Source organism: Ailuropoda melanoleuca, chromosome 1 (genome assembly GCF_002007445.2).
Source record: "Ailuropoda melanoleuca isolate Jingjing chromosome 1, ASM200744v2, whole genome shotgun sequence".
NCBI lineage: Eukaryota > Metazoa > Chordata > Mammalia > Carnivora > Ursidae > Ailuropoda > Ailuropoda melanoleuca.
Genome location: NC_048218.1, coordinates 3,706,453 through 3,722,125, shown reverse-complemented (window position 1 = coordinate 3,722,125; position 15,673 = coordinate 3,706,453). Strand labels below are relative to the sequence as shown.

The window sequence follows — 15,673 nt, the reverse complement described above, 5'->3', positions numbered from 1 at the left end:
CCTACTTCCCAGAGTGGTTCTAAAGACGAGCGAAAACAGTGCATAGAGCCAATTTCAATTGCATGTAATATTATCCTGGATTGCACCTTCCTACTTTCTAGAAGCATTCATACATTATACCAGCAAAAGTTCTAAGAGATAATAATAGAACGTTACGATGCAGATTCATCTCCTATTTTTAAATGTTCGGTTGACCTAATTATAATACTTTCCTATTTATTGTTAGTGTTGATTAAAGTCTGTTTTCTTGACTATTATGTTATAGCTTTAAAATGTACTCTTTTCTTATTGAGACTTTTTTTAAATCACAGCACGGTTTGTGAGTCAATCCTGCATGCCTGACTTTCCAAGACCCTCGCGCTGAGCCCCTCAGCTGCGTGAGTATTTCCAGCTACTTGTGTTTTTCCTCTTGTCCTGGCATCTGTCGTGTAACCACTAACCACGCAAATGCAGCCGTTAATCATCTTACAGGTTAATCTACTGGGGATAAAGGATGTAGCAACGTTGGTGCCGGAGTTAGGCCGGAAGGTCCCTTCTGGAAGAGCTGTTTTGTGTTTGGAGCACAAGGGAATAGCGCTTGTGAGCCCTACCGCCAAGACAGCTCTTTGTTACCTTATTTGCAAGTTTTCTCAGTAGGACTAGAGATCTTCATCTCATGTTAGAAATGCGCTCTGGCTTTGAGCACCGAGCCACGAAAGGTGACGCCTCAGAGGAGCAGGGAGGCACCGCCGACTAGAAATGACAAATCCATGTCACCCGGGACGTGAGGGCCATGACATCAAGCCTAAAGCACCTGTCACCCCACCACCCGCATGGTTTCCCTTTTGTTCCCATGGCTCTGTCCGGACTGTGTGCCCGCGTTCACAGAAGCATGCAGAGTCGTCGCTCACGGGGATGGAACTTCACGAGGGACTGTGGACTTTGTGTCGTTTCCCCCTCTGCGTGGTGAGCCGCGTCTCTGTGACGTTGCACCTGTTGCTCTGTAATGATTCACGTTCCCGTTCTCCGGGGACGGCTCACTTCAGCGCTTCTCCCTGTTACATGCTGACGAGGAACGGACCTCTCTGGACAGTAGCTTCGCGGCCCTCGCAGCAGCCCCGGGGAGGAGGTCATGGGGGGGAGGGGTATGAACATTTTTATGGCTTTGATCTGTTATCGTCCAACTGTGTGAAGGACGCCTTTCTGAATCCACTTTGATGTGCTGCTGTTTTCTCCTGCCAGTTCTCGGCGATAAGGAAAGAGAATACTTCGTGCTTGATGGAGGGAGTCAGATCTGGGTCTGAAACGGGTTTTCTGCGTAACAACGAGATGGGACCTAGTGATGCCAGCTGCTGGTTGGGTGCTGAAAGATGCCATCTGTCTGGAGCTAGAATGGGCTCCCCGAGGGACCTGGCCGTGGTGGTGGCAGGTGTTAACGAGCAGGCATAAGGGACTGTTCGCTCGGAGCACATGCTCTGAAGCCATCGTCACTGCCAGCGGCGCCGGGAGCAGAAGGGCCCTTTGTGTGGCTGCTCGGGGGAGGCCTGGAGCCGCGTTACCTCGGCCTGACCATGCTCAGGACCCTCTGGCTGGCCTTGCTTGCTCTGGTCAGCGCGGCAGGCCCCAGCCGGGCCAGCGGCTTCACAGGTGAGGGCTCGGAGCTCGGAGCTCGGCATGGGTGATGCTGGAGGAGCGGGGGGCTCCCGGGGAGCAGGCCTCGTAGGGATGGCGGCCCTGCAAAGGTGCGTCTGCTTTGAGAGCCGACATCAGTTCCATCTTGCCGAGCTTTCTGGTAACCACTGAGGAGGTGGTGTGTGTGTGCCTCTGAGTAACTGGGGGGCTGGGGGAGTTCACATGCAGATTCTGAGTCAGCGGGTCTGGGGTGGGGCCTGGAACTCCGCATTTCTGCCGCTGGTACAGGTGCTGCCGGCCCGCAGGCCACACCGGGTAGTGAGTTCCTGGAGACTCAGAATCAAAGTCTCCCGAGTCTTGAGTCTCGGGTCTCGGAGGGTTGGAGTCCCCTACTTGCGAGTAAGGGGAGGGACACCCAGAGTGGTCAGGGACCGAATTTCCACCAGGGTGACCCTTGCCTTGGGCCCTGGCTCGAAACTTCTTCCCCTGTCAGGCAGGCTCGGGATTGTGAATTGGACCCCCTCCCTTGGGGTCTGCTAGCCCCCCGTGTCCTCCTTGGTACGTGAAGGTGAAAAGTGGCCAACGGGGCAGTGAGGGCACCCAGAGCCTTTGCCAGGCCCACGTTCTTGCGGAGAGCATGTTGGGTTTCTGAAGCCCCAGACTGCAGAGACCTGAGCTTGCAAACCTTTGCAGTCATTTCCCTCTGAAATCTGTCTTATTCTGTTGGGAATTCACACAGATCCTCTGTTTCTACAGCCAACTTCAGTTTAGCACTGGTTTAAAGTTTTATTCCCCCTGCAAGTGGAATGTTGGTTTGTGATTTCTTTCACTTGATTTTTCCTGTGGGATGGGTAATATGTAAACCGTTCGGCCTCAAGAAGCTGGAGCTGTGAGGACGTCCCCCTCAAACCTCGCTGTGCCTGTGGGGACACGGGAGCAGAGGCTCAGGGCTGCGTCGGGGTTATCCAGCTTCTTGCCCTTCCTGCCACATACTACCTTCCCAGGCCGAGTTTCATCTACTTAATTCTAGGACATAGTTAGCATTTGACAGATGACAAGATGGGGTCACTGGGAGGGCAGGAAACGTGCTCAGAATCACAAAGCTGGTATTTGGGCACCAACTTCTGACCCCAGGACCACGCTCACTCCGGAGCGTTGTTTCCCGCCTCTGAGACCAGAAGCCAGGACCCCCGCCTCCCACGCTGATGGCTCCTGGAAGGATTTGTAGAATGGGAGGACCTGCTGTAAGGTGTCCCCTGTGGGCTCTGCCGAGAAGCCAGACTTGGAGAGGACCCAGTGGCCTCCGGAGGAATGCAAAAATCAAAGCACAACAAACAGATCCCAAACCAGCTTCAGCGAAGGTGCGCGTGCACGCGTGTGTGCATGCGTGCGTGTGTGCATGCACTTTTGTGCTCAGAAGGGCTCTGCTGTTTCTCAGCTGCGACCTTGTCATGCTCAGATGGAGACGGTGGCTCCCCAGGGGCTGGGAGATGTAACTTTCATTAGTGGTTAGCCTCTCCTCTTAGGCTAAGATGCAAAACAAAATCTAGAGCTCCTTCCCAAATTCTCGGTGCAGGAAGCCTCGGGCTTTGTCCTGTTTGGCACTGTCCCATTGTCATTCGGTGAGTGGTCACACTCACCATGGCCACTTTTCCAGTCCCTCATCCACGTGCTATGCAAGTTCTGGGCCGTTACCTGGCCTGGGAAGTGGGTTCCTGCTGCCCACCCCTTTGTACGAGGTACGAGGGCCTCCCTTTTCCTCGACTCAGCACCCCTTTGGTGGGAACGGGCAGCATGCTGTCTCCTCGTTCAGGGGCTCTGCCACCTGCAGTGCTGACAGGGAGGCAGCCACGTGGCTCACGTGGCTCTGGAATGGGATTGCTCTGGCGCTGGGATCCAGCCCTGTGTTCTGCGCAAAGTAAGGCCGCAGGCCCCCTCATCAGCCTGGGCTGCAAGGCTGGCTCAGCCCCGCTTCTCCCCAGGGGTCACCAGCCCCCAGAGTCTCGCTTTCTGCACACTCGTGGGATGCTGTGGAGCCAAAGGAGGGCGTCTTTGGGCCGCCGTCCTGGTGTTGGCAATGCAGATGATTTCTGCTGCTGTCTCAAAGCTCTTTCCAGAAGCTTCTCGGTGAGGGGTACACGCTATGATATGGGGTGCCTACCCCGTGGCTGTACAGTTCCATAAAGCCGAGAGCTCAGAGGTTAAGTATCTGATAATGTAAAGGATGGTCAAAGCATTCCTTCATCCTACACCAAGAGCCCACTAGTGCGCGGAGAGTCCCCTGGGGCTGCCGGTGCTTCGAGGGAAGAGATCTATCTCCTCCCAGCTCCAGAGGCCTGAAGTCTTTAGTGCACCGTCAGCCCCGGGGCTGTGGGAAGCGTGGATGGGCCCCAGCTCCAGGCTCTGCAGAGGGGACTTCTGAGCTGGCAGGTCCCCATTACCTTGACTCCTCGGAGTTCACGCGATTGCCTGACTTCTCAGTGGGCCGGTGGGCAGACTCCAGAGGCTGCTGGTGAGGGAGGTCTCATCTCCCTTGCTTTTGCAGAAGTGGAGGACTGGTCCAGAACCCCTTCTGTCGAGTTGATTCTGGTGTTTTCTTCTTCACTGTTTCCTCCGTCCCTCCTCCCACCTCTTTGCAGAAACAGGCCTTTCCTTGCTGAGCTTCCAGCTGTGCGAGAACAGCGTGATCCGAAACGTCCCGAAGGTGGAGGCTGTCCAGACATCACACGTGACCTCCGTTCCCTGCGGCGGGTGGGTCCCGTGGAGGCGGTGCCCCAAGACGGTTTACAGAACCCATTACCTGGCTGTGGAGGTCCCCGAGTCCAGGAACGTGACCGACTGCTGTGCGGGTTACGAGCAGCTGGGCCTCTACTGCGTCCTGCGTGAGTCCGGGGCGGCCAGCGGGCGGGGGGCCCCAGGACCCCGATGAGACTCAGGCATTGTTCGCACCATTAGCCCTTCTGCAACAATGGTTCTCAAGCTAGAGCGTGCATCAGGATGGTCTGGAGGGCTTGTCCAAGTGTGGTTCACCGGCCCAGGCCCCGATCTCGGAACCAGTGGGTCGGGGTGCAGTACAAGTTCCAGCTGGTCCTGATGCTCTGGGGCCCCCCTTGGAGAACCTCTGTTTTGGAGCAGTGGCTCTCAGGCCTGACTGCACACGGAAGGCCCCTGGGCAGCTTTAAAAACACTAATGGGTGGCTGTGGTCCTCAGAGAATGTGACAGAATTGGTCTGGGCCATAGCTGGGGCACTGGGATTTTTTTTTAAAGCTCTCGAGTGATTTGAACACGTAGCCGAGTTTGAGAACCAGCATTGCAATCTCTTCTATATCGGTGGAGATCTTTCGTTTTTTTTAAAAGCTGTCATGGAATGCTTCCTTCAACCGAAATCCTAATCTCAGCCCCCATATGTGAAAGAGAGGGAAAGGTCCCCTCTGCCCCCCAAACTGCCCAGGGGCCCCGAGTGCTCTTCCTCCTTCAGGGCTGTTTGGAAGATGCTTGAGGCAGTTCCCCGGAGGACGAGTGTGGCTGTGCCCGGCCAGTGTGTGAGGCCGGGGGGCTGGGCTTTGCAACATTCGGAGCTCAGCCTCTTGACATGGAGGGAATTTTCCGGAAGACCTCTTCCAGGGGAAAGGATGCATGTGTGTGGGTGTGGGTGGTGGTGGTGGTTAAATCTGAGTCAATAACAGATCTAAAATGAGTTTCTGAGCTGCCAGACGGTCTCCCCGCCCCCACCCTGTCATGGAGGGGAAGTGGGAAGGGTGGGGCCCCAGTGAGTTTCGGGGCCACCCCTAGAAATGAAGGGCTGCTGCCTCCAGAGTGCACAAAGCCTCCATCCAGGGTCCGGGAGGGGCACCCATGCGACCTGTCCCTGCCCCAAGGCCGGGACGCTGCACACCAGGGGCGCCGGTCCCCTCCGCAGCCAGCGGCTACGGGATGTAGTTGGTGCAGCCACTGCGAAGGCTGTGTGGGCTTGGTGCCCTGAGTGATCCTGAGCGTGCCTCCCTCAGGCCCCTGGAGCCACCTCACAGAGGACAGAGATGGCTGACATGTCCCACTGACCCCGTTCAGAGGGTCTCACACACAGATGAGACTTCAAATGACACCACTATCACCGAGGCCGCCACCACCATAAAAACCTCAGGGCCCACAGCCTGCTGCCAGCTCCGTGATCCCACTGGTTCCCTGAGGGCGCCCTTGCAGGGTGGGGCTGTCCCCTGGGGTCCTGCCAGGGGCTGGAGCTAAGGAGTCCCTTCCTGTGCAGACACTGGCACCCTTTCCACTTTCCTTGTCTCCAAGGGCCACGTGCACAAAGGAAGTGCTTCCTGGGAGCACCTGTCTTCCGGGGCTGGTGGGGGTCAGTGTTGGGGAGAGCTCAGGCCGCCGCACCTTGGTGTGGGGGTCAGGATCGGGGGGGGGATGGTGGGTGCCGCCCTGTCCTGTCCAGTTTCACCTGCGAAGGCCACTCCTTTCCCACCTGCTTGCTGCTGCTGTGAGGTCACTTGACTAGTGAGGTCACCTGTCCAGAGGAGCCCCCTGGAGTGTCTGAGCACCCCCCAGCCTCCCCCCCATGCCGGCTGGTGCCTTTCTGTCAGGCTGCTGCCCCGTTGTGCTAAGGCAGTGAATTCTCATGGGAGGGGGAGGGCTGGTGTCCCCTCCCCACCGCCTGCTGCTCTCCTTCCTTGCCTTCCACAAGCCAGCTCCCAGGAAATGCCTCTCGTGGGACATCAGCCCCGCTTTTGGAGTGTTGGCACCTTTAATTAGGAACTCACCAGGTGTGGAGAGGGCCAGAACATTCTAGTTAGAGAGTCCCACAGGCAGGGCTCTCTGGGGGAACTGCTGGTAATGGTGTGGCTGGTGTAGGGAGGGTGAGGCGGTGGTGGAGCAAGAAAGGGGGACTCCCCTGGAGGACGAGAGGCCCCTGTGAGGTGGCTGAGTGGGGTGGGGGGTCCCCCTTGGGCCTCAGAGAGTCGTTCTAGTAGCCGTGTGGAGGGGAGCCCAGAAGGAAGGAGAGGACCTTCACAGCATGTGCCCTTTATGACAGGCCAGCCAGGCAGGTTCCTGGTCACTGACGGCCGGGAGAACCCCCCCCCATGCAGATGGGGTCACAGACCTGGGGGTGAGCAGGTGCCTTGACCAAGGTGGCACAGACTTGGGCTGGGTCTCCCCAAACCCTGGTCGGATTTGGTTGGCAGCATTTGAGGACGGGGGCCGTGGTGGGGGTGAGGGTGGGGGAGGGGAGGAGATGGGAGGGGCAGGACACGTAGCTTGGGTCTCTTTCCCAGCAAGGGCCCTGCTTGGTGCGAGGGCCCGGTATGACACCGCAGCTGCCACGGGGCCTTGTGTGGGGCAGCACCACCCTGTGCACTCTTTGCTCGGCTCCTTTGATCAAAGCTCGTTCACAGGTGCCAGTGACAGCCTGGCTCTTTGGAACAGGAAGTGAGAAGAAGTCTTGCTGCTTGATTTGCCCAGAATGAGATAGGGGCCGGCCCCTGTGGTAGCCACGGGGCACAGCCTGGGAATTTGGGGAGGACCGGAGGGCAGAGGGTACTCTTCCCTCCCAGTGTGGGGGGGGGTGACCCGCATCTTGGCAATGGGTTTTCTCAGCTGGGAGTCTTACCCCCGGGCAACCACGAACCCCCAGACTGGCTGGCTCTGTCCCCTCCCACTCGGCAACTGACTTTCTAAAAAGGGAAGGCAGTTATGAGCACACACGTGATGTTCTCTTCAGTCTAGATAGATGACTTTTTCCATTTTTTTTAAAGTCCAGCATTGGGGAAACAATGATAAGTCATACATTACTTGACTTAAATGTATCATCAATATAATTACAAAAGTGAATACATGAGCCAGGCAGAAAATCTGGAAACACAGGAAAGAACAAAGAGAAATTAGCCATATGCCCACTGCCCACACACAACCACGGTCGATATTCTCCTGTAGCCCCCGTGCAGGGCAAACGTTCTAGAAACGCATGGTCACCCTGACCGGGATTCTTTGTACCATCTTCTTCCCACTTAGCATTTCGTCTGGAACGTCGTTCCTGTCAATAGATACTATGCGCAGCGTGATTTAATGGCCACGTGGCGTTACGTCATAGGCACGGATATAGCAGCACTGATGAAGCAAGCCCCTGCCACCGATCGTCTAGCTGCTTCCAACGTTTTGTTAGTATAAATAACGCGGTGATGAGTATCGTCTGGCACAAACACTGCTGTGCACGGTGGGATGATTCACTCGCCGCGAATTCCTAAGAACGTCTCAGCCGACACTCACCCACTATGGTGACAGCCCTGATTTCCACAGGCTCGTCATCTGGGGGGTCTGGGACCCCATGGGGCCGGGAGGCTCCCCCAGCGGGTGACCAGGACCCCTCTGGGGAAGGAGGGGGGGCGGGAACCATGATTCCAGAGCCGGTCAGATGCGCAGCCCTGGGGAGAGACGTCAGGGCCTCTGTCCTGACAGAAACCTCTGGGCCGTCTCGCTGACCTCTGACTAACCTTGGGTTGCCAGGCGCTGGGCAGCCCTGTTTCATTGTTTGTGCTGAGTTCGTGGAAGGAGAAGCAGATTTTTGACTTTCCACCAAGCTGGAACTGTTGACTGTTCTCTTGGGCTCTCAGTAAGCAGTCGGGCTCCAAGGACGGAGGGGGAACGCCAGCAGCAGCCACATCAAGATGAACTTTAACTTGAAATCACTTCTGTTGTGATCAGGCAACCATTTTTGGAAGCCAGTTTTTCTTGGTGGCCTGTATTTTCTTTTCATGTAAATAAACCTCTTAGTTCAGAGTAGTTGCAGATTTAGAGAGGTGGCAGACACGGTAGACGGTTCGCATAGCCCCTCCCCGGCTCCCCTGATGGTGGCGCTTCCGTCACCATGGTGCATCTGCACCAACGAAGGAACCAACGTAGTGTATCACCATTAGTTCAACCTCACGCTTTATTTGGATTTTACTTTTTCCCCCCCAGTGTCTTTTTTTTTGTCCTGGGAGCTCACCTTACATCTAGTCTCATGTCTCCTTAGCCTATTGGTTTTTGCACTGGGAGGGAAGGCAATGACCTTGAGGTCCTTGAGCAGCGGCCCTACAGGGATGCTGGCATTCCCATCGCAGCAAGGATCTCCCGCTGCACCACATGCCCTTGTTCCATGCCCCCGGAGCCAGCCCCAACGGGGCAACGTCTCCAGGACTTCACATGTTGAAATAGGCACCTGGAGGACTGGGAAGTGGTGAGGGAGTCCCGGACAGCATGCAGAGGAAAATGGTATTGAGGCTGAACGTCAAGCCCCCGCTCAGCAGGTCACATGGCAGTGGCCGGCCTGGCTCTGTGAGAAGAGAGAACGCAGACTCCCCCCTCTGGGCAGTTTTGGCTTTCTCCTCTCCTCCTCGGCTGGCACAGCTGCCCCAGGTGATGTGCTCCCAGCACTAGGAGGGGCCCCACCTTTTTGCCGTCTGCGGAGCATTCTGCGGAGACCCTGGGGGAAGCCAGGGAGGCTGTCCCTGGGATGGCAGCCCCTTCCACGTGGGACCCCATGCGTCTCCCAGGGATTAACCTTCCCCACCCTTGTGGGACACTTGCAGAGTGTGGTCACCTGCTGACCACTTCTCCTTTCCCTGGAGGCTGGAGGGCCTGGAATGGCACTTTCAAAGGTCCGGTAGGGTGTGGGGCTTCAGACAAATCTGGGCAGAGCCGTATGCACTTGCCTGACACCCAGGGTAGCTGGAGCCCTCATCCCCGGGGTGGGCAACAGGAAGGCTGTGGATCATGCAGGCCCTTCCCCCGACACCTGTGTCCCTCCCTCCTGTCCCTAGCTTCCTCAAGCTCCTGGCTGCTGGGCTCCCTTCATCTGCTGCTGCCCTGAGCCCAGCTGCCCCTTTGGGTGTGCAGCCCCGCAGACCGCTGCGGGTCCTGCCACAGGGCACCCCCCAGCAGAGCGCCCCCCCGAGGACAGCACCCCAGCTTCCCCAGGGTCAGATTCTTCTCCCTGCTCTCGAGCTTTCCACCACACTGAGCGCCAGCACCATGACCCCTGGCCAATCCCCATAAGCCCACGGATTCTCCGGTAGTTTCACTGCATCTCAGTCCCCAAAAGCCCTTTTCTTCAAAAGCCCACCATGTCTCCGCCACTCCCGGGCTTGGTTTCTCTAAGTCTGTGTGCATACTGGCCTTGCCCGCTGGAATCTAAGTATCCCAAAGGCAGGGACTTTGCCGCTGGCCCCCTGCTGGATCCTGGGCACCTATCACATGCCTGGCACATAGTAGGCGCTCAATAAATATTGAATGAGTGAGCTATGGGGACACAGAGCAGCAAGGGTGACTCTAAGTGGGGGAGGGGGTGGAGCCCCTGCACCTGGCCTAGAAAGAAGGGGACACCGAGCACGCCAGCTCACACTGTCCTCCTTCCAGGAAAGATGATTAAACTATATTCAAGTCAGAGCAAACGGCCCTGGACGGTTGCTCTGAAGGACGTGCATGGCGAGGTGACGCCCAGACCAGGACATGGCCCTTGAGCAGATCGTGCTGCGTGTCTCTAGGAACCCAGATGGAATCCAGTGTTGGGAACACCAGTGCTTGTGGCCAACATCACTGATTGCTAATCACTTTCCCCTCAGCTCTGAATCGGTCCAGGGAGTTTGCCTCGAGACCTGGGGTCTGCCCGGTGGTCGGGCCGGAAGCACCCGCCTCATCATGCATCCTGGACACAGACTGCCCGGGACTTCGGAAGTGCTGCCCCTCATCCCGGGGCCGCCACTGCGTGGCTCCTGCCCCCCGAGGTAGGGTTGAAGCCCTGGTCTGGGTGAAGGTTGGGTGGGTGGGTTCCCAGAAGCCGCAGCTTGGTTTTACAGAGAGCCTACAGCCGTGTGCATGGGCGCATTCCACTCCTGGGTGAAGTCTGTGTCCAAATCCTGCCACTGAAATCTCAGGGCGAGGAGTGCTCCCAGGTGCTCCAAGGAAGGAGGATATTCTTGGAAGAGCAGTGACTGCGATCTTTCCGGTGTGCTGGAGAAGCCAGGGGTCGGGGTGGTGCCTGTTGGAAGCTGAGCTGTGTTCTAGTGAGGAGACGTAAAGTTGGTGGCTGGGGGCTCCTGCAGCACCTCAGGGATGGAGGTCATTCTCCGAGCACTGGTTTGGCAGGTCTGCAGCCTGGCCTGCAGTATGCACGTGTCTGCTCTTGACCATGGGCTGCTCCCAGGAGAAGAGGTTGGTCAAGGTTCAGAACTAGGGAAATATATATAAATAATGTATATACATCATACGGGATCTATGTTATAATGCTGTAATATCAGCACAATGTCCTATCAGTACAGTATAATGTAATAATATACACATTGCACAGCGTAGAATATCATACCCCATATAATACGCATCAATCATACTGCTACACTCTCTCCATTGTATTATATAGAACATAGACAATATCATCTGGCGTACATTATATACAATAGAACAGTATACGGGGCGCATAAAGAGAAGGAGGGCCAGCAGGTGGGGGAAGTGCCCACACTGTTCCCGGCAGCGGATTTCTTGATGGGAGCCTCTGTTGGCCCCAGCCCATCCCAGGCCCGTTGCTCATCAGAATGTGTCCTCGTGCAGCTCCAGAGAGCCCGGTGACCTTCTGGTACCAGGTGACTGTCCTGGTGAAAATGGACTTCAAGGAGCTCGAGGCGGTGGACCCCAGACTCCTGGACCACATGCGGCTTCTGCATTCCATGGTAGGTGGGCAGGACAGGGGGCTGGTCCGGGCGCCTCTCCAGGGCAGGCTGCCCGGGCTGACTCCGGGGGAGGCACTGGGTAGGAACAGAGGGTCGGGGCGGGGTTCCACAAGTGACGCCAACATGGCTGACTCTGAACTAAATGTGAATCCTTCAGCGTGGCTTGACGTGTTCTGAGATAGCAGCGCCGTAAGCTAGCCCGTCACCACGTGGAGCACGGAGCCCGTGAGCTTTTAGCTTAGACAGAAGGGTGCCGCGGTGTAGATGGCCTGGGCCCCAGAGCTGTGCCCTCGCTAACCTCATTCAAGATCCCTGAGGTTCTAGCCTCCACCCCGTGGAGTTCTGCAGGCCTCCTGGGCCGGGCCGGGCAGGGGCTTCTCGATGCGGGGTCTCCACTTGGGCACGATCCACATTTGGGGTGGGGTGGCTCTTCTTTGTGGGGGCTGCCTGTCATCCTAGGGTTTCCACAGTATCCTGGCCTCCGCGCACAGGAAGCCAGAAACACTCCCCGCTGCGACAACCAGAACTGCCTCTAGATGTGGCCGCATGTCCCCTGAGGAGAGCCCCCCGCTGCGGACACAGCTCGGCAGAGCCTTCTCATGGAGCCTCCCCACGCTGCATGGCTCCACCCGTGCTGGGAGCCCCGCGGCGGCAGCGCCTGGCTCCTCACCCCGGGAGGCTCTCCCCTGGGGGACAGTCTGACCTCGGGGCCGGCTTCTTGGGTGACTGACCCGTACAGTCACCCCATGAATAGAAGGTCCTCACCCTTGGCTTGATGTTCAACTGCTGCTTCATGACCCGTTGGATAATTCTTGAACAAGGGGCCCCGCGTTTTCCTTCTACGCTGAGCCGGGCACAAGACGTGGCTGGTCCCGCCCGACCTTTAGAGCTCATAGATGTGTCCCATCTGTGACTGGGGGTCACAGGGTCAGTCACAGAGCAGGGCCCTTCCTTGATGTGTGGCCCACAGGCAGGGGCAGCCCCAGGACAGGTGGCACTCACACTTACTTTGTCTGGGCCATCCAGGAAAGCAGCTAGACAGGTGTTCCAGGATGTCACCTTCCCCTGGAGGCCTCCTTAACTGTCCCATCCGGAAGGGATTTTTGTCTCTTTTTGGCTTGTTGAGGGCTGGGGCTGCCCAATTGGCTAGTCAGAACATTGCTCTGAAGCAAGACTGCCTGGCAAATTCCAACACTGCCGCTTGTCACTGTGTGACCTTGGGCAAGTTACTTCACCTCTCTGGGCCTCTGACACCTCCATTAAATCGGAATAATCATCCTCCCACCTGAGATAGGGCTCTGTGGTTTAAACAGTACATGTAAGGAGCTTATAGCGGTGCCGACAATGTGGGCTCTGAGTTGCGGTTGTTGGTATTTTAAATTTTATTGTCCCGGGTCCCCCCCTTTCCTCTTTATGTGCGGGGGTGTTGCTCCTCCAGGCAGACTGTTCCCTCCTGCAGGGGTCCTGCCTTCCACGTGCGCCACCGCCGCCGGTGCTGGGCACCCTGACTGCGGATCCCCACGCGGCCAGGAGCCCGAGGCGCCCTCCTCTGCCTCCCCCATGGACAGCTCTGTCCCCCCGGGGAGGAAGGGGTTTTGGGTCTGCCAGGGAGACTGGCTCTAGTGCCCCCCAAAGTGCCTTTCTGCTTCCTCGGGAGACCCGGGGCTTTGCTGGCAGAGCCTGCTCTGGTGCCGCCAACGCTGTCTTGGGATCTGGAGATACCAGGAGGGGGAAAGAATTCGTATGAATTGAGAAAAGAGCGTTTTAAGCTTCAAAAACAAAACAGAAAGCAAAACCCGGGCGTGTAGGACAGCAGACGGTGGTTTCTGCCTACTTCTGATTCCACGTCTACCTCCAGGCGACGGTGGGCCAGGGGTTTTCCTGGGGCGGCCGGGACACAGCGCCGCGGGTGCAGGGCTCGCCAGCACACGTTTCTCCCGGACGTCCGGAAGACACAGTCTGGAAGCGAGGCGCGGGCAGGGCTGGCTCCTGCCGAGGGNGGTGAGCATGTCCCAGAACAGCTAAACCACTGTCTCTGCAGTTCTTGGGTCCCTAACCTTCCCTCTTGCCTTTCCCCACCTTCACCAATGACACCCTTGGCCCTAGGAGGCCTGTTTAGCAGAACTGCCTAACACTGAACTTGGTAAAGCACACAGAGCTGGTCTTGTTTCTGGAAGGAATTACCTNGCCTTATAACTAACGACAGCTGCAATGACCCTACTTCAAATAAGGGTCCTGATCCCACTCCGAGGCTCCGGGAATCAGGACTCCAACACTGGTGTTTCTTGAAGGGACCACAACTCAACCGTCGCCACTGCTAAAGCATTTACANTGGTCATCGTCTTTTTTGGGGGGATCTTTGTCAGGGGTCAGCAAACTTTTTCTGGAAAGGGCCATACAGTACAGAGTTTTGGCTGTGGGCCCCCATGGCCTTGGTCTCAACGGCTCAGCTCTGCTCTTGTGCTGAAAGCAGCTGTGGACAGTGTGTGAGCGAAGCCTGGGCTCTGGGGAACTTTCTTGTCCANGGTCTGGCTTGTAGGACTTCCACCGGGACGATGAAGAGAAACATCGCAGAAGGGTTTTTCTGCGGAGCAGAATGGCGTGCGTGTGCGTGCGTGTGCGAGCGCCCCCGGGCGTGCGATTAGTCTTTCCTTTTCCGGCCTCAGTCTCCCTGTCCGTCTGACGGGTGCCGGGCCGCGAGTGACGCTCTGACTCTGGCCTCACAGGTCGCCAGCGCCTTGCAGCCGCTACGCCCCGCTGTCCACCACCTACAGTCAGCCCGCGGGGACACCGCCAGTACGGTGTCACAGCTGCTGCTGGGCCTGCCGCGGCCGGCGCCGCTGGCCCGCGTCTCCGCGATGCTGGACGAGGTCGTGAAGCGCGTCTACGAAGTGATCAACATCCAGGTGCAAGGTGCTGCTTTCCCTCGGTCCCCTGGGGGGGGGGGGCTGCAGGAACCATCCGGTGGGGGAGGGGAGGTCTGACCTGTGTAGCTCATTCTGGCCCAAACCAAGTTGAAACCCTGAGCTCCAAGGTGAAGGTTTTGAGAAAGATGTTTGTTTGTTTGTTTGTTTTAAGATTTATTTATTTATTTGACAGAGAGAGAGACAGCCAGCGAGAGAGGGAACACAGGCAGGGGGAGTGGGAGAGGAAGAAGCAGGCTTCCAGAGGAGGAGCCTGATGTGGGGCTCGATCCCAGAACGCAGGGATCATGCCCTGAGCCGAAGGCAGACAATTAACGACTGAGCCACCCAGGCGCTGCATGTTTTTGGGCTTCTTTTAAGATTTATTTATTTAGGAGAGAGGGAGAAAGCACAAGTGGAGGGAGGGGCGGAGGAAAAGGGAGATGCTTTAAGCAGACTCCCTCCTGACTGTAGAGCCTGACTTGGGGCTCAATCCCACGACCCTGAGATCATGACCTGAGCCGAAACCAAGAGTTGGACGCTCAACCGATGGAGCCCCCCAGGCGCCCTGAGAAGGCTTTTGCACCGATATTGCCCTTCCCTTGGCTTGCTCCCTCCGGGTCCCCTTCACACCGTCCCACCCCGGATTGCCCTTCCACTCCAGTGCTGGTGAGCATGTCCCAGAACAGCTAAACCACTGTCTCTGCAGTTCTTGGGTCCCTAACCTTCCCTCTTGCCTTTCCCCACCTTCACCAATGACACCCTTGGCCCTAGGAGGCCTGTTTAGCAGAACTGCCTAACACTGAACTTGGTAAAGCACACAGAGCTGGTCTTGTTTCTGGAAGGAATTACCTGGTCATCGTCTTTTTTGGGGGGATCTTTGTCAGGGGTCAGCAAACTTTTTCTGGAAAGGGCCATACAGTACAGAGTTTTGGCTGTGGGCCCCCATGGCCTTGGTCTCAACGGCTCAGCTCTGCTCTTGTGCTGAAAGCAGCTGTGGACAGTGTGTGAGTGAAGCCTGGGCTCTGGGGAACTTTCTTGTCCACAGCGGGAGGCAGCTGCACCTGCCGCTCCCTGGGCTGAGGGAGGATGGTTTCTCTTGCTGGTGGAGCTTCTGTGACACTAACGGTCACATGCAAAGGGGGTGTGCCAGCGTCTGGAGCCCAGCGAAAGTGCCAGCGATTGCATTTTACTCCCTTCAGAATCCACAGATGTTCTTGAAGACCAGACTGAGCCATGCCAGTAAGGGAAGGGGCTGTCTTGTCTGTTCTGGTGAGGCCCCCGTCAGAGACCACGGGAGCGCACCTGTAGCGAGCAGGTCGGGATTCGCACCCGAGGCAGCGAGTGAGGATGCACGAGCAGGAGAGCCCGGACATCTCATAGGGGGTGTTGGGGAGTCTACTAGAGGACAGTTGGGGGAGAATCTAAGGAAATGGGGCTTCGTTCTACGT

At 57.1% G+C, this 15,673-nt stretch overlaps 1 protein-coding gene across 3 annotated transcripts in view; it reads left to right on the top strand.

Moving 5' to 3' along the window:
* Positions 1-308: 308 nt before the first annotated feature.
* UMODL1 (uromodulin like 1) overlaps positions 309-15,673 on the top strand; it is a 63,128-nt gene continuing 47,763 nt past the window's right edge. For 2 of the 3 annotated variants that reach the window (XM_034655293.1, XM_034655286.1), the window contains exons 1-5: positions 309-1,626; positions 4,251-4,493; positions 10,219-10,380; positions 11,201-11,319; positions 14,046-14,232. In XM_034655293.1, coding sequence (XP_034511184.1) covers positions 1,551-1,626; positions 4,251-4,493; positions 10,219-10,380; positions 11,201-11,319; positions 14,046-14,232 — 787 coding nt within the window. In that variant the 5' untranslated portion in view covers positions 309-1,550. The remainder of the gene's footprint in view (positions 1,627-4,250; positions 4,494-10,218; positions 10,381-11,200; positions 11,320-14,045; positions 14,233-15,673) is intronic. The other variant, XM_002922445.4, reaches the window with a different exon arrangement.